We start from the raw sequence: 19155 nt of genomic DNA on the forward strand, positions 1-19155 counted from the left end.
CCATATATACTTAATCCTACCAAGGATTTCCATAATATTGTTAAAGTCATATGCTAATAATGGAAATTTCTGGAATTGTGACAGAACTTCCTGGGAGAAAGTTACTTCTGGTCTGGGAGAGGAGGGGCTTTTAGCACTTTTTCAAGTGTTACATCAGATGATAGGCAACCATTCAGGTAGGTCACCCCCTATCATTGCACACCATAGAAAGCCAGTCCTTCTCTGCTTATGCCTGAAATGAAAGAAGCAAGTCTTTCCAAGGGCCATGTTTGACAATCTTTGGAATAGAAGAAAATAAATGTATCATCTTGATTTTTGCAAAACTCTTCTACTAATTCTACATACACAACCTCTTGACATCCAGATATCACTTGGAATGGATGACATTCATACCAACCTACAGGATGAAGAGGCTCAGAAGGGAAATTTCTTAACCGTGTATAGTATTCTGACCACATCCTACCCAGAAAGGATGGGCTGAGCTGTGGGTCACTGTCCAAGGCATCTAAATGCAGACTTTTTTTTTTTTTGGTTGTTTATTTTATTTGGGGCTATGCACTTGGACTTTTGAGAAAATTCTCTGTCACCATTATCAAGACAATCTTTCTTACACTTTGGGGAGTTTACTAACCCCACCCACACAAATAGAATGACTCATACTGGAGGGGTCTGGGTTAGTGTCTGGTAAAGCAGTGAGATTAAACAACTGCTTTAAAAAGCAATGTCCTAAATTGTCCCTGAAGCAACTGCCTCTAGGAAGAAAGGCCCAGAGGGCATCCAGATACTATTTCATGATACATCAAACAGGACCCAGCAGTAAACAATGGTGCACTCAAATTGTGTAATATGAGGAGAGCTTATGATAAAGGGACTCTTTTTCAGAGAAGTGTTCAGGGCGTGGGGCAACCACAAGGAAGAAATGAAGCACTTGGATCTAGCAACAGTGGTACTCCCCTTACTATCTCCAGGCCTGAAGAGGCCAAAGGAAGGAGCTGTTTCCAAGGAGAGAGTTTTGAGGAGAAAGTCCCTGCCAAGAGGCAGGAGCTATGACTCACAGTACTAGGACCCAGACAGTCCACATTGTCCCCACAGGAAAGAAACAAAAGGAATAAATACCCCCAACTTCACTCTAAGCTGCTTGTCAGACCTGCTGGTGCCTCCAAGTGGCCAATTCCAACAGGAAGCCAACAGCAAGGAAGCCCAGTGATAGGGCACAGGACTGGGTAGAGAAGAATGAAACATAGCAGATTTGTTCCATGAGTAGACAATCAAGTTACTCTAATTTCTGAAAAACAAAACCTTTTTTGAAGCCCTCTCTAGCCAGAAACTTATATAACTACATATATTTACTTTTCTATTAAATAACCTGTTTTCTTTTTCTCTTTTCCCAGACTATCCATGCACTCCTTAAAAGAGTGTGTCTAAATCCAGAGTAGTAAGTATATTCTTATCTCACATGTCAGTTCCAATCAATGAGTTGGACCTGACTGCAATGTTGTGGCTCAGCAGAACCAGTGCTTGCATGGATTCTGGAAACGTGAGAGCCATGGAAAACTCCTATTCGTATCTACATGTACCAGGACAAAACAAAGAATGAAGGTCATTATCCATATGATCTGGTGAAAAATAAATTTTTCAAAAAAAATTCCCTTTAAGTATGTCCATGTGATGATACCTTTGTATCATGTGGGAGCATAAATAGAATGGCTTGATAGTTCTGATTTTATTGTCCTGATGGTTTTCAGGTTCACATGAACAAATGGCATTGGTGATCTTACAAAATGACTTGTTACTTGTATGTTTACTCTCAAAATCTATGCCATTCAATTAGAATTAATTGAAAGGTGCTGCCATGGATCTCAAGGCTAATTCTTGGATACAATGAAAATGATGTATCTAGGGGCAGGCACTGTGGCATAGTGGGTGAGGCCACTGCCTGCAGTGCCACCATCCCATATGGGCACTAGTTTGAGTCCTGGCTGCTCCACTCCAATCCAGCTTTCTGCTATGGCCTGGGAAAGCAATAGGAGATGGCCCAAGTCCTTGGGCCCCAGCACCTACAAGGGAGACCTGGAGGAAGCTCCTGCCTCCTGGCTTTGGACTGGCACAGCTCCAACCATTGTGGCCATCTGGGGAATGAATCAGCAGATGGAAGACCTCTCTCTCTCTGCCTCTCTGCAACTCTGTCTTTAAAATAAATAAATATATCTTTAAAAAATTGATGTATCTGGTAAGCATCACTTAGGCATTTCAATAATCCTATTAACGTACCAGGCAGCAAGTTAAGTGCTTTATAAGCATCTCATTAATCATCACCCCCAACCTGTGAGGGAGGAATTATCATGCTCATATTACAGATAAGACCCAAAGAAGTACAGTAACTCATCTTCTAACCACAAGGTAGTAATTAAAAGAGCTTGGATACAAGGCTAGATCTTTCTTACATCAAAGCTCATGCTTTGTACCATTAGATCTGTGCCTGTAAAAGAAACAGCAGTTCTACTGAATAATTCATTTGCTTTTATGTTTTGCACCTGACTCCCCAGAGACATTAACTAAGCAGAAATTACAATTTATTTTCAAAACCAGTACATTCCCGTACATAATGTTGGTCTTAAGGTATGAAAAGCAAAGTATTAAAGGTCCTTTTCTCTACCTTTATACTGTGAATATGAGTTAATGAGCAAACAAATGATAGGTGCAATACTTGTCACATATGTATCACCCATGGTTCCATCAAGAAACAAGCAACACTCTCAAATTGGGTAATTGAGGATAGGAGATGAATAAACTGTTTGTTGAGGTGTGAACAGCATTTAAGAAAGCCAACCCCTAGGCTAATCCTCCGCCTTGCAGCGCCAGCACACTGGGTTCTAGTCCCGGTTGGGGCGCCGGATTCTGTCCCGGTTGCTCCTCTTCCAGGCCAGCTCTCTGCTGTGGCCCGGGAGTGCAGTGGAGGATGGCCCAAGTGCTTGGGCCCTGCAGCCCATGGGAGACCAGGAGAAGCATCTGGCTCCTGCCATCGGATCAGCGCGGTGCATGGGGCCGCAGCGCGCCGGCCGTGACGGCCATTGGAGGGTGAACCAACGGCAAAGGAAGACCTTTCTCTCTGTCTCTCTCTCTCACTGTCCACTCTGCCTGTCAAAAAAATAAAAAATAAAAAGAAAGAAAGCCAACCAACACAGTATTCAGGAAAACCAACAATAAACCATTACTACCTAAAGTCTATGTAGTAGGGAAGGAGCAAGGGAGAGAACACTTGCTGAAACCAGAGAGGGCAGCTCTATGGAAAAGGCAGCGGATGGAAGCTGTGGTATCTGTAGTGGCAGTCAGTTTACAGTGACCCAGCAGGGAGAAAGTGACTTCACACAGCTCCTACCTTCCAAGGCGAGGGGAAGGTCATCCACTGATGCAGTCCATACAGGGAAGTTGCCTGGGGTGCAAACAAATGATATTATGCACATTATTTATGTGCTATTGGGGAAAAGACCAAGGACAGCCATATGCATAAAGTTAAGTCAAGGGGGATAAGGTTGACTAATGCAGGACTTCTCTGAATCAGACAAGCACTTAAAACCAGTTATATCCATGGCTGGCACCGCGGCTCACTTGGCTAATCCTCCACCTGTGGTGCCAGCACCCCGGGGTTCGATTCCCGGTTGGGGCGCCAGATTCTGTCCCAGTTGCTCCTCTTCCAGTCCAGCTCTCTGCTGTGGCCTGGGAGGGCAGTGGAGGATGGCCCAAGTGCTTGGGCCCTGCACCTGCATGGGAGACCAGGAGCCTGGCTCCTGGCTTCAGATCGGTGCAGCGCGCCAGCCGTAGTGACCATTTAAGGGGTGAACCAACGGAAAGGAAGACCTTTCTCTTTCTCTCTCTCACTGTCTAACTCTGCCTATCAAAAAAAAATTAAAAAAAAAGTTATATCCTCAAGGTAGAAGAAATGCCCCACCCCAGGCCCAGGCAGGACATGGGTCTCTCCCAGCACCAGTTCAAATAAAGTAACTCAATATTGAATTTTATTCTGGGATTTTCTTTGTGCCATGGCCAAGGATGTAGCAACAATATCATGAAGTTAGCCCAAAGCAAACAGGCACTTATCAAGAACTTGTGCTTGATTATAAAGATTGCTAGGTTAGTAACCCAGGAACTGGCATTTAGAATCTCAGTATTGGGGCCAGTGCTGTGGCACAGTGGGTAAAGCCCCCACCTGCAGTGTCAGCATCCCATATGAGCACTGATTCAAGACCAGGCTGCTCTGCTTACAATCCAGCTCTCTGCTGTGTACTGGGAAAGCAGTAGAAAAAGGTGCCTGAACCCATGTAGGAGACCCAGAAGAAGCTCCTGGCTCCTAGCTTTGGATTGACCCAGCTCTGGCCATTGTGGCCATTTGGGGAGAGAACCAGTAGATGGAAGACCTCTTTCTCTATCTGCCTCTGCCTCTCTGTAGCTCTGCCTTTCAAATAAATACATAAAAATCTTAAAAAAAAGAATCTCAGTATTATGAACAAAGATCAAGGGTAATCTTAATTCCAGGGCTACTTTTTTTTTTTTTTTTTTTTGACAGGCAGAGTGGACAGTGAGAGAGAGACACAGAGAGAAAAGTCTTCCTTTGCCGTTGCTTCACCCTCCAATAGCCGACGCGGCCGGCTCGCTGCTGCCAGAGCACCGCGCTGATCCGAAGGCGGGAGCCAGGTGCTTCTCCTGGTCTCCCATGGGCTGCAGGGCCCAAGCACTTGGGCCATCCTCCACTGCACTCCCGGGCCACAGCAGAGAGCTGGCCTGGAAGAGGGGCAACTGGGACAGAATCTGGTGCCCTGACCGGGACTAGAACCCGGTGTGCCAGCGCCGCAAGGCGGAGGATTAGCCTAGTGAGCCACGGTGCTGGCTCCAGGGCTACTTCTATGAGCTATAGAATTTAACTTTTGAGACTGATTTTATACCATGATTTATTGAGTGCCTACCATGTCCCAAATACCTGTGTACCAATCACCAAGCTCGTCCCACCACTCCTGGGCACACTGTACCCTTTTCTGCAGTTATGACTTTGAATATGCTGTTCCCACTCCATGATTTCCCTTTCCTGACTCAGTTTGATAAATTGCTTCTCTTACTTCAAAACCTGTCTAGCTATCACATCCTCTGGGAGGCCTTTCTGAGTCCTGCCACATAGACTAAAGGGCTCACTCCCTGAAACCTCTTGACCCATCCTGCTATGGTAACAGGCATCAATATAGGGAAATAAATTTATTTACATGTCTGTTTCTCAGCTGTTAAGGAGCTAGTGCTTAGCTGGAAGAGGTTAGTTCTCATCGAATTTTAATATATAAGTTTCTTTGAAAAACACTGTGTTGGGCATCTTGGGACTGGGTGTGGGAGTGGGAGTGATGTGGGAAGAAAGAGGCAGATAAATAAAGGGTAAATAATGTACCCAATCCCTGCCCCTAAAGGCAAGATTAACCTACAAAATGGAGAATGCACAGTTAAATGCAGATTTCAAATAAGCATTTGAAAATTTTTATATCATATGTCATCAGAAAAATGAAAGTTAAATAATGAAATATGACAACACACTCAATAGAATGGCCAAAATTCAAAACATTGACAACATCAAATGCAGACAATGATATGGCATAACACAAATTCTCTTTCAGGGGCTGGCGCTGTGGCACAGTAGGTTAATCCTCTGCCCGCAGCACCAGCATCCCATATGGGTGCCGGTTCTAATCCCGGCGGCTCCTCTTCCAATCCAACTCTCTGCTATGGCCTGGGAAAGCAGTAGAAGATGGCCCAAATCCTTGGGCCCCTGCACCCACATGGGAGACCCAGAAGAAGCACCTGGCTCCTGGCTTTGGATCGGCGCAGCTCCAGCCGTTGTGGCCAACTAGGGAGTGAACCAACGGATGGAAGACCTCTCTCTGTCTCTCCCCCTCACCGTCTGTAACTATACCTCTCAAATAAATAAATAAAATATTTTTAAAAAAAATTCTCTTTCACTGATGGTGGAAATGCAAAATGGTATAACTGCTTTGGAGGACTGTCAGTTTCTTACAAAACTAAGCATACTCTTACCATATGATCCAGCGATGAATCCTACTCCTTAGTGTGTATACAGGGTTGTTTTTAGGAGCTTTACTGATAACTGGCAAAATCTCGAAACAACCAAGTTTCCTTCTTCCACTAAAGAAGGCAAATAAATAAATGATCTATGGTACATCCAGACAATGGAATACTATTCAGGACTAAAGAGAAGTAAGCTATAAAGTCATGAAAAGACATGAAAGAAATTTAAATGTACATTATCAAGTAAAAGAAACCATCCAAAAAAGGCTGCATATTATCTAGTCTAACTAGATGACATTCTGGAAAATCGAAAACCATGTGAAGATCATTGGTTTCCAGGGCCTGGGGGTGGGAAATGATTAATTAAGTGAAGAACAGGGGACATTTAGGGCAGTGAAATACTCTGTGTAATACTATAACAGTGGACACATGTCATTATACATTTATTCAAATTCAGAGGATGGATAACACCAATGATGAACCCTAATGTAAGCTATTGATTTGGGGTGACCACCATAGGTCAATTCAGTCTTGTCAATTATAACAAATGTACCATCTGGTGGGGGATGTTGTTAGTGGGACAGTCTATGCATGTATGGGGCCTGGGGGAGGGGGTACATGAGAAACACTTGCCTCTTCCTCTCAAATTTTGTGAACATAAAACTACTCTTAAATAGTCTTTAAATTTTTTTAATTTCAGATGAGCAACAAATACTTTTTAATCAAGCTTTTTAAAGTATGTCTCACTCAAAATAGATTCAACTACTGCATGGAGAATATATATACTAAAAAATTATGTGTGTTTATCTGAAATTTAAATTTAACTGAGTGTCTCATATTCAAATTTGCTAAATCTGACAACTCTACTCTAAGGACTCATACTCCAGCTGCTGAGATAAGATGTGAATCCAGGGGGCTTGTGTTTTAAGGCAGAACATGCTATGAATACAGGAGTGGTGCATTCATGGAGTGCTAAGGTAGAGCCAGGGGGCATAGCCCTGCAAGGTCCCCTCCTTTTTCTATCAGCACAGAGCTTCCTGCCAGCAAGCGTGGCTTCTCTCTTGTCACTTGGGCTTGCAGAAGCAAGGGATGCTTGAAAAAGAAGATCTGGGTTTAAGTCCTAGGTAGACTACTTACAAACTGTGTGGCTTTCAGGAAATCAACAAATTTCTCTAATCTTCATTCTCTGTTTCTGTTACTGAAAAATTCAGAAAAAAAATTTAAAGGAAGGGTAAATCTTTTTATATACTTAGGGAATCATATAAAACCCACTCTAAGAAAAACTACACTCCTCCTGAACTGTCATCCACTGCCCTCCTTTTCTGCCTCCCTGCCACTGACAGATACTGGGCTAATGCTTATCCCAAGATCCATCTCTCAGAATCCTCTATGTCACAGGTCTGTAAACATTGTCTATAAAGGATCCTAGAGGAAATATTTTAGGCTTTGCAGGACATAAAAATTTCCAAATCAAATTATTTTGGACTTTCTGAGTTTCTGTTGCAGCCACTCCATGTTTTGACTGTAGTGTGATACAAAGACAACATCTCAACGAGTGTGGCTATGTTCCAATGCAATTGCACTTGTAGATACCGAAAGTAGAATCTATATAATTTTCCATGTGTCATAAAACTATTAATCCAAATTTTTTAAAAATGTTATGGAAATGAAAAAACCATTCTTCACTAGGGCCATAAAAAATAGGAAGATCGGGTTTGGCTGTGGTTTGCCTACCCCTGTTCTATAGAACTGACTTTTTAAACTCTGATAGCCATCTCCTACTAATTGTCACTGACAGCAGAGTTAGGAAAAGGGCTGGTCTGAGTTCTTATCCTGCCTTGGCCCCTGTCATTAACTTGCTGTGTGAATCCAGGGAAATTATGTCAATACTTCCTGTCTCATCCTTCAGCAGTTTAAAATCAGACTCATGGTGAAGGGCCATTATATTTAGCAAGTGCTAAATAAAGTGGCTGGGAAATACAAATGAGAAAAAAAGAACACACACTAGTGATGGCCTAAGTGTTGAGTAATATTGAAAATCATAGAGCAAGATAAAAAGAGAAATCAAATAAATTTCCCTGTAAATGTTCCACAGCACTTTTTTTTTTTTTACTTCATGGAAAGCAGAATAATGTGTGAGGTCATTTTTCCTTTACATATAATTAACTTTCATGGAGTTTGCCAAAAAGGGGAAGTTTCTCTTAACAGAGAAGTTCTGATGCTTGACGGAGGCTAAAGGAAGTATTTTTCTCACAAAGTCCATTTCTGTCTCTTCCTCTTTTTCCTACCCTAATCCCAACCTGGGTCTCAGGCTACTCCCAACATATCCAACTCTACTCATAGTAGGCTAGTCCCCACTGAGTCTTTTCTTTTCTGGACTGTAAGGCTAACAAATACCAAGTATACGGCAAAGTTAAGAACCCAATACAAAGTGAGTGCTTAAAAATCATTGTTTTGATGAGATGTTATCAAGAAGACAGAAAAAAAAATTAAAACCCTAAAAACTAACCAAAGGACAAAGTTCCCCATAAACAGCAGCACAGAATAAACAAGTATAGAAAAGAAGGTGCTTGCTTCAATAACCTGTACAGCTCTGCTGGTGAGACACAGCAACCCACTCTAAATGACAATCCTAGGGAGCTTACAAAACGAGCTCTCCAGGTGACATGAGGGAAAAGATCAAGTTTTGATGGAAGTAGAAAGCATCCACCAGAATGGAATGATAATTAGAGATAATTATATTCAATTATGAGGGTGCCAGAGCACCAGTGTCTACCCAGCAAGTTACAGTAGAGTCAACCTCATTTTTAATCACTTAAAATGTGCCATTTTTATTTCTTGGTTGATGAATCTTTCACAATTGCAATGTATTTACAGAGCATTTTGGTTCAACCAAGGTCAAATAAAGAAAAAAAAGATACTAGAGCTCCTAAGATCTTCACGTTCCTTCAAATGTTCAAGTGGCTTGACAGAAGCTATTTGGAACATGAGAGAACACTCGAATTCAAGACTTGGTCCTGGCTCTTTGCAGGAAAGTAAATATGAACACAAAACTTCTTTGAGTCTCCTTCAGATGTAGAATAGGGATAATGTTCTGTCCTATTTACCATACATACACTGTTGTGAACCTCCTACAACAATACTACATGCAGGGGCTGGTGCTGTGGTGTAGCAGGTAAAGCTGCTGCCTGCAGTGCCAGCATCCCATATGGGCACCCATTTGAGACCCAGCTGCTCCTCTTCTGATCCAGCTCTCTGCTGTGGCCTGGGAAAGCAGAAGATGGCCCAAGTCCTTGGGCCCCTCCACCCACATGGGAGACCTGGAGAAGGCTCCTGGCTCCTGGCTTCGGATCAGTGCAGCTCCGGCCATTGCAGCCAACTGAGGAGTGAACCAGCAGATGGAAGACCTCTATCTCTCTCTCTGCCTCTCTTTCTCTCTCTGTATAACTCTGACTTTCAAATAAATAAATAAATATTTAAAAAAGATAACATTCAAATTACAAAAGTGTAAGTGTTTTATGATTACTGTTGATATTGAAACTCATATACTCATTCAGGTCAATTGCTAAGCTGTTGGAAATCTAACTGTTGAACAGATGACTTGTGAGGGTTAACAAGCACATGTCTTGGTCACCACTTAGGCCTGGTGAGTCAGAGCCTCTTAGCACGAGGCCCAGATCATGGGCTCCTTGGGTCCTCCTCATCTGACTTGCACAGCAGGAGCTTCCAAGTTAAAGAAATCTGGGATTGAATCCCATTTGTACCCCTTTCTCACTAAGCAAGTTCCTTATCCTGTACAAGCCTCAGTTTCTCCATCTCTAAAATTGGAAAATAGCACTGCTTTTCCAGGGTATAGGCCAAGAAATCACAATCTCTGTTACATAGTAGATTTTTCTAAAATATGGAGTATTGTGAAGGGAAGGGCATTAACCTGTATAGCTATCTGCAAAGGTATGTGGAGATAGTTTAGGGGGAAAATATGCCAGATTCATCCCTACTTCTTGAATAAAAATCCAAAAGGCATGACCCACTGATAATGGGATTTGTATCTAAAAATGATAGCACTTTTTAAAAAGATTTATTTTGTATTTACTTGAAAGGCAGAGTTGGAGGGTGGCAGAGAGGGAGAGGAAAGGAGGGAGGGAGGGAGGGAGAGAGGGAAGGAGGGAGAAAGGGAGAGGGAGGGAGGGAGGGAGGGAGGGAGAGAGAGACAGACAGACAGACAGACAGGAGAGAGAGAATGATCTTCCGTATGCTGGTTCACTCCCCAAATGGCCGCAACAGCTAGGGCTGAGCCAGGTCAAAGCCAGGACCCCAGAGCTTTTTCCAGGTCTCCCGCTTGGGTGCAGGGGCCCAAGCACTTGGGCCATCTTCCACTGCTTTCCCAGGTGCACTAGCAGGGAGATGGATTGCAAGTGGAACAGCCTTGTCTTGAACCAGTGCCCATATGGGATGCCAGCATCTCAGGTGAAGGCTTAACCTATTATGCCACAAAGCCAGTCCCAAACAACAGCACATTATAAACCCACTTCTTTTAGTTAATTTTATTATTGTAATATAACCACTGAGACATCAGAAAGGAAGTTTTGATAGTTTGGCCTAAACTGACCATATGGCTTCCCCAATCTTATTTCTCCCATATTTGAAATTGCCAACACCTAATCTCTCAACCCTGCTTTTTTGTCTACCACAGTAAAACATTTCCAAACTTCTGTCTCACTTTGTCCTTACATTCAATCTAACGCCCTAGTCAAACTAAACATATCACTATTTACCAAAGTTACCCTCTTGCTGGAAAATGACACTACCTTGAATCACGTATGCTGGAAACAAACACGGAGACACTGAGATTTCTGTGCAGAAGGTTTAATGGGGAATACTCTCAGGAGTACCCATGATGGAGTGGGAAAAGTAGGGAAAAAGGAGATGTTGAATCCTGAAGTATCAACAACCGAGGACTCTGATGAAACCATGTGAGGTTCTGGAGCTGGGATGACCCTTCAAGGTTGTCATAAGTTAGGTGAAGAGACTGTGAACTCCATTCATGGACCAGTAACTGGAGGTGGGCTTCCTCCAAGGATAGCAAAAAACCTTTGGATTTTGTAAGAGTGTTCTTAGAGAGGGGCTCAGTTGAGATCCATCAATGCTCTCTGCTACTGGGGAATATATGTCTACTGCAGAGGGTCATCTGGTCAGCACCATCATGTCCACTACTTCACTACCCTGCCTTTAAGACAAGTCCTTACTATTGCCTCACCACAAGGCCACTCTGACCTTGCATCCTCTCCCTTTTCATACTTGAGATACAGCTACCATACCCACAAGGCAACTCCAGTTGCCTCTTGCTGTTATCACTGACTTCAGAGGTCAAATCCTATATCCTTGGTGATACTTCTCAAAATTCCAAAGAATGTAGAGATCGAGAAAGCTATACCCCTTAAACACATGCAGTGATGTGTGCTCTTCTTCTACTTAAAATTTCCAAGACCTAGCATATTTAAGTATCTTAGTGCTTCCTAGTCTGGTTCCTCATTTTGTTTACAGGAAAGAATATTTCACTGGTAAAGCAACAACTCTGTTCTTACATAATATCCATTAGAGTTTTCATTTCCTATATTTGCTCAATGATTTTTCTTTATCAAGTATTCTCTTGAAGATATAATAAGAAGTTCTATATTCTGAAAGGAAAACTCAGACAAGACAGAAGAGCAGGATCAAATCAAAAAGAAACATTACAAATTACACAAAAGTATCAACTATAAACTAAGATTTCCAAGAGAAATATAATACAGTATAATACACCTATCCAGTTCTCTTATGAAGAAATGAAGATTAATGTCATCATTTCACATATTGAAATGATTTCTTAGATCAAAAATATGAAAATTATTGCTTTATAATACGTAAATTGCATGAATGAAAAAAATTGAATGAAGGAAGCCACATGTCTCTACCAAATGGAAGACATACAGGTATGAAAGGTAAATATATATATATTTATATGTACAGTTATAAATATAGAAAATAAATTATATATTTATTTTATATGCATTATATTCATACACATCTACATTATCAACATTAATTATACATAAATATTTGTGTACAAATATATGCATCAGAGGAATATATGCACATATACTCCTTAACAAATCACACTTAGATGCTGTTTTTTGGAAAGCCGTAGCGTTTCACTCTGACAACCATCAAAAAGAGAAGGGCTCAAGTATTTCCTGCTCTAAGCCAACAGTATGGCTGTCTATACCCGGTCCTCCCGTGCTTCCAAACCTACAAAGTGACACTCTACACAGTACCACTCTTAGGCCTAGGCCTGTGGCCCGTGCCCCATCCACACTTCAAGGAAATTGTGCTTTGGTGGTCTTGTGTAAATTTTTCTAAGTCTTCCTTAGTTGCCTGGAAATTACCAGGGCCAATGATGCCAGATCAAATGTTCCCATTCTATATCAGGTATTTCATGGATTCTATCTCCATCTCTCCTTCTCAGGGCACTTTCCAACTGTCTACTCCACCGTGAGGTTGACCAGATTCCCCAAGGAACCCTGGCTCTCATATGTTTACGGTTGTCTGGGGCTTATGGTCAAGTCTAGTCCAAGAGGGTGGCCTGAACAGGTCACCTCAATGGCCAGCATGGTACTTTTTTTCAGGATCTCCCTGGACTGCTGGAGTGGTGCTGATATGCTAATTTTGAATGAGCCACTAACACTGGACATTCAGAGGTCTGGGTTCACTGCCCACCTTGAGCTTGAGCCTGCCAGTATTCCCACGACAGTACTACCTCCAATCTATAGAACTCCAAGGTAGTGTGGGGTAGTAGCAAGTGCCCTTCATCCCATGTGACCTCCACCCTCATTGTTGGTCCTAGGGTACTCACTCAATCTTCACAGGTTCTTTGCACATGTCAGATGGTCAGAGGTAGCTTTATCCATTTCTGAGGTCTTTGGACAGTATTGTTCTAAATGCAATCATATAATCAATGTCCCTTCATCTGATCAATGTAGTGATAATTACATTTTTCCAGATGGGTCTTTTTATGGTAATGGTACTGCTTTTCTTGATGGGTCTGTAGGACTCACTCTAATCATCAACATTGAAAAATATCATGAAGGGCATAATTATTGTAGTCCAAAGCACTTAAGAGAAGACATAGTTAAAAACATGTCATTCTGCATTTACACTATCAAGCTGCAAATAGGAAATTTAACATGACCAGAAAATGAGTTATTGTTTCCAATTCCTGGCACACAAGTAAGAAGTATATTCCTGGTTATCAGCAAAGAAGAACAGTAAAAATCCTTGAGAGACTCATTGGAGGACAATGTATAATGGTGGCCAGCACTAGAGAAACTATTAGTAGGGAGCTGAAGAGGCAACAAGATCTATCTATACTGATTCAATATGAAGAGGCTCCCAAGAGCTACAGCACTGTGACTACTACCATATTTCACACCTCTTTCCCATGGTAGGAGATAGGAAGTTAGCCAGTCATGGTACATTTGACCATAAAGAACACAGAGAAGTGGTTCCTGAACCTAAATAGGAAGTGGTGCTGCCTAGATATCATGGAAAATCTTCAGATGCACTGATCTGATAATAAACAACTACAACAATATCACTTTTTTATCCATTATCCTAAATATTCACTGATAAATGACCATACTTCATAGGGACTGTAAATTTTATATTTTAATTGAATTTTTTATAATAGACAGGGTCCTGGAAGCAAAACTACACAAACAAACAAACAAACAAAAAAATCCCCAGGGTTCTGTGCATCCCAGAGGTGGCCCTGGTCCTATATGAGTTACAAACAAATCATCCCAAGACCCAGAGATAACACATGAACAATAATTTCAGAAGCACTTTTTTAGTCCAGGAAATCTGAAAAATTCCAAGACTGTGATAAATATCTTTATTAGATTCATTTGATTATACTTTGTAGAAATCCAATGGAATATCATCCAGTGGAATTTTCAGAAAATATATTGATTCTTAAAATCAAAATGGGTATTAAGAGACCAGTGAGATCCTCTCTTTTTCCTCATGTTAGTTATATTCCCCAGGTTTACCATTCCTACCTCTTTAAAACAAATAAAAGATTTGTTTATTTGAAAGACAGAATTAGAAAGAGAGGGACAGACAGAGAGAGACAGAGGTCTCCATCTGCTGGTTCACTCCCCAAATGGCCACAATGGCCAGAGCTGAGCGAATCTGAAGCCAGGAGTCAGGAACTTCTTTTGGGTCTCCCACACTCCCAGGTGCAGGGGCCCAAAGACTTCGGCCATCCTCTGCTGTTTTTCTCAGGCATATTAGCAGGGAGCTGATTGGAAATGGAGCAGCCGGGACTCAAACCGGTGCCCATATGGGATGCCATCACTGCAGGCCCAGGCTTTAACCTGCTGGACAGCACCAGCCCCTCCTTCCTCTTTTTTGATATCCACTATTTAAAGTGAAAAATTTAAGGATTCTAAGACGGCAGATTAGAAAATGACATACCGTGCTAAGCTAGGGATAAACAATTAAAAAAAAAAAAGTATAGGAAGTGCACTCTCAGGGGAGAATTGGAGAGAAAACCACACTGGAAATTCTACAAGAGAAAGAGGAACACTGTGGGCCTGTGTGTAGGGTGTGGACACACAGCATAGACTTGAACATACCACACAACTGCAGCAGCTGAGAGCCTGAGCAGGCAGCAGCTTGAAGATGGAGGTGAGATTGGAATGCAGAAACCTGTGGTGATATAGCCGGAGGGAGAGCATGGTGTGAGTCTAGACTGGAGCCCTGGGAACTAGTGGTTGCTAGTGGTTGCCCACAGATGCAATGGAAGTAGAAGGGGCATGTTTGTTGTGCCCCAACTGCCACACAACAGTGCCCACTGCCCAGCTAAAAAAGGGTGGGCACCATTTTGCGTTTGGGCAGGAGCTGCAGAAGACTTTGTGCACATGCACAGCAACTGGCTGAGACAGGCTTCCATCTTCTTGGCCATACCGGCAGCAGTGGAGGGGAGAAAGCAATATTCAGCCACCGGCTCTTACGTACGTGTGTGATCCAAAGTTCCTAGAGGAGGAAACAATCTGTAGTCCCCACTGACTCTGGGTCTGGCTGGGAGGTGGCAGGGCAACCATATAGGACAGTGAGGCACCTGAACCACATAGAACTCCTAATATATACAATCAGGAATGATCTTCACCATGACACATTGTAATCAAACTCACCACAGTAAAATACACAGAAAAGATTCTAAAATGTGCCTGAGAGAAACACCAGATTACTTTCAGAGGATCTCCAATTAGACTCACAGTAGACTTCTCATCAGAAACCCTACAAACTAGGAGAGAACAGTGAGATACATTCTAAGTCTTAAGAGAAAAAAAACTGTCAACCCATAATACTATACCCTACAAAGCTCTCATTTATGAATGAAGGTGAAATAAAGACCTTCCATAATAAACAGAAATCGTCACCACCCATCCAGCCATACAAAAGATGCTTAAGGATGTGCTGCACACAGAAACAAAGAAACATGGTCATCACTACAAAAGAGGGTAAAGGAAGAAAATCTCCAAGGAAAAGTTCAAAGGAAATTCAAAGTAAAAAAAAGGGATATTTTTGGAAAAATGGCAGGGAAAAGTCACTACTTATCAATAGTTAGCTTGAATGTAAATGGCCTCAACTCTCCAGTTAAAAGATATAGACTGGCTGAATGGATTAAAAAACAAGCCCCATCGAGATCAGGAAGAAGCACCTGGTTCCTGGCTTTGGATCAGCGCAGCACCGGCCGTGGAGGCCATTTGGGGAGTGAACCAACGGAAGAAAGACCTTTCTCTCTGTCTCTCTCTCTCACTGTCTATAACTTTTCCTGTCAAATAATAATAATTTAAAAAGCCCCATCTATTTGTTGCCTAAAAGAAACACATCTCACCAACAAAGATACACGCAGACCAAAAGTGAAAGGATGGAAAAAGGAATTCCATGCTAATGAAAAGCAAAAAAAGGCAAATGTATCCTAATATGAGACAATTGATTTTAACATAAAAGCCATTAAAAGCTACAAAGAAGGCACTAGGTAATGAGTAAGGTATCAACTCAACAGGAAGATGTGACAATAAGTGTATATGCACCTAATTACTGGGCACCTGGCTATTTAAAAGAATACAATAGAGATGGGGAACTTCAGTGCCACACTATCATCAATGGACAGATCAACTGGAAAAAAAATCAACAAAGAAACAACAGAGCTAATCAACATTATGGATCAAATGGACCTCACTTCTACAGAACTTTTCACCCCACAGTTGCATAATATGCATTCTTATCATCAGTGCATGGAACTTTCTCTATGATAGACCATATGCTAGGCCATAAAGCAAGTCTCAAGAAATTCAAAAAAAATGAAATTTTACCACGCATCTTCTCTGACCACAATGTAATGAAGCTAGAACTCAACAACTCAAGAATCTCCAGATCATACGCAAATACATGGAGACTAAACAACATGCTCCTGAATGAACAGTGGGTCATAGAAGAAATCAAAAGAGAAATCAAAAAATTTCTGGAAACAAATGAAGATGACAATAGAGCACATCAAAAATTATTGGAGACAGCAAAACTAGTGTTAAGGGAAGTTAATAACAATCAGTGCCTACATGAAGAAATTGGAAAGGTATCAAATAAATGAGCTATCAATGCATCTCAAGGAGCTAGAAAAACAACAACAAACCAAACCCAAAATTAGTAGGAAGAAAGAAATAATTAAAATTAGAGAAGAAATAAACAAAATTGAAACAAAAAATACAAAAGATCAGTGAAATGAAGAACTGGTTTTTGAAAAAATAAACAAAACTGACATACCATTGGCTCAAATAACCAAAAAAAAAAAAAAAAAAAAAAAAAAAGAGGGAGAAGATGCAAATCTCTCTCATCCTGAAGTTGTCTAAAACACAAATCGATCAATGAAAATGTCTTGATTTTTGTAACATCCTGAAAAGGGGACTCCATCATTCTCCTCAATCAGTCATGCTAATAGCTAGCAGCGTTCACACTGCTTCTACAGAAGACAGCCATTCTTTTCCTGTTGGACATTAAGTCTGGCTTGATTGACCATGTCTCCGCATCCCTAACCAGAGAAATCTAGTGACTCCACCCTTAGTCTATCTAGGCAAAGAAAGTCTTTTCAAGGAGTAAGAATTTTTCCATGAAAATCACACCATAAAGCCTTATGAATTTATCTGCTGCTTTCGTACAAAGAACAAAAATATTTCTTAAAATTTCTAAGAATTCATGCCTAGACACATTGTTAAACCCCTGTCCTAGAAGACTATTTCAGCCTCTTTGAAAAACTCAGTGGTAAGCTATGAATATCGGTTCATTTCCTTTCCATTGTTTTTGTTTTTACTCTTCTTCCATTTGCTATTTCTTGCATTTGAAATCAAGGTCTCTTGATTTTAACCCATGTGAAAGAGAGAAACATATCATTCAGCCTTTGATCTGCCATGGGTTTGCCTGAGCACTTTTCTCAACCTCTAAAAAGTAGAAAGATAAACATTTTTATTGCTTGCTTATAAGTCAGACCTCACTGTGGTAACACACCACCACTGGGCCCTTCTTTCAACCTGCTGAAGTTGCAAAAGAACATGTTTCCCTTTAGACCTTCCCAAGAAAATGACTGATAGCTTTGGAGGCCTTGGGACACATCTGACACCAAGACACAAGAAGTGAGAGCTCAAATGCAATGATTCACATTGAAGCAGTTATGAATTTTACATGTTTGAGAAAAATGGAACTCGTTTCTTTTAAGTCTATGTAAACGATTTTAAATTAGTTCACAGACTGCTAGTCAACTTAAGCTTACAATCAAAGTAAACTTAGTTACTTTTGGTTTATTATAGCCTCCTTAGGAGGGAACCAGCAATTATTTGAGGTTGCTGTCTTCCCTTTCCTTTCTCCTTATCCCTAAGGGTGATCCAGGTTGGGAGAGGAAGTTTCTGAAACGTACTGACATCACATAGTTGACATCATGCCAAGGTTGGGTCTAGATACTAACAAATCAACAGACACTGACACAACTCAGAGGGCCTTACTGAGGAGTGTCAGGTGATGTCACTCTGCCCATCAGGTTCCACCACCACTGGCTTCCAATGGAGCATTCTTTGATGCTTAGAAACTGCCACTATGACATCCATGGCTGAAACATCTCCTTCCTGCTCAGTTCTCAGGAGGATGGTTTTTAACATCACATGGATAACTCCAAAGACTTTGGGGGTAATTTCACATCTAGATATAAGAAAAGAAAGTTAGAATGCATGATTCACATCTGCAATAGTTATTAATTTTACATGTTAAAAATAGTAAACTACAAAGGCCACTTATATTCTCATCACAGGGGGATGGGAACTTTTGGCCTATCTGGCATCTCCAAGGGCACAGGCCTGTTGCATTCTGCTTCAGACTCTTCTGCCTTAACCTTCTGACTGCCTTTTTAAAATAATATTTATTTTATTTATTTGAAAGGCAGAATGACAATAAGAGGGAGAGACAGAGAAAGAGATCTTCCATTCACTAGTTCATTCCTGAGATGGCCACCAAAAGTGGAACTGCACCAAACAGAAGCCAGGAGACCCAAACAACTTCCTGGTCTCCATGTGAGTGGCAGGAGCCCAAGTACCTGGATTATTTTCTGCTGCTTTCCCAGGCACTTTAGAAGAGAACTGGAATGGAAGTGGAGCAACTGGGACTTGAATTGGCATTCCAGTATGGGATGCTGGTACCACAAGCTAGGGCTTTACCTGCTGTACCACAACTCTGGTTTGAAGGGGATACCTTCCATCTGATTTTCCCCCCAAAACCTAGGGAATGGCCGGCGCCGCGGCTCACTAGGCTAATCCTCCGCCTAGCGGCGCTGGCACACCGGGTTCTAGTCTCGGTTGGGGCGCCGGATTCTGTCCCGGTTGCCCCTCTTCCAGGCCAGCTCTCTGCTGTGGCCAGGGAGTGCAGTGGAGGATGGCCCAGGTACTTGGGCCCTGCACCCCATGGGAGACCAGGAAAAGCACCTGGCTCCTGGCTCCTGCCATCGGATCA

At 41.8% G+C, this 19155-nt stretch overlaps 1 protein-coding gene across 8 annotated transcripts in view; it reads right to left on the reverse strand.

Moving 5' to 3' along the window:
• LOC127484203 (uncharacterized) overlaps positions 1-19155 on the reverse strand; it is a 256632-nt gene that overhangs the window by 181165 nt on the left and 56312 nt on the right. For 6 of the 8 annotated variants that reach the window (XM_070057714.1, XM_070057713.1, XM_070057708.1 and 3 more), the window contains exon 2: positions 3380-3433. The exons of the other annotated variants lie outside the window; for them this stretch is intronic. In XM_070057714.1, coding sequence (XP_069913815.1) covers positions 3380-3433 — 54 coding nt within the window. The remainder of the gene's footprint in view (positions 1-3379; positions 3434-19155) is intronic. 8 annotated transcript variants of the gene reach the window in all.

Source organism: Oryctolagus cuniculus, chromosome 15 (genome assembly GCF_964237555.1).
Source record: "Oryctolagus cuniculus chromosome 15, mOryCun1.1, whole genome shotgun sequence".
NCBI lineage: Eukaryota > Metazoa > Chordata > Mammalia > Lagomorpha > Leporidae > Oryctolagus > Oryctolagus cuniculus.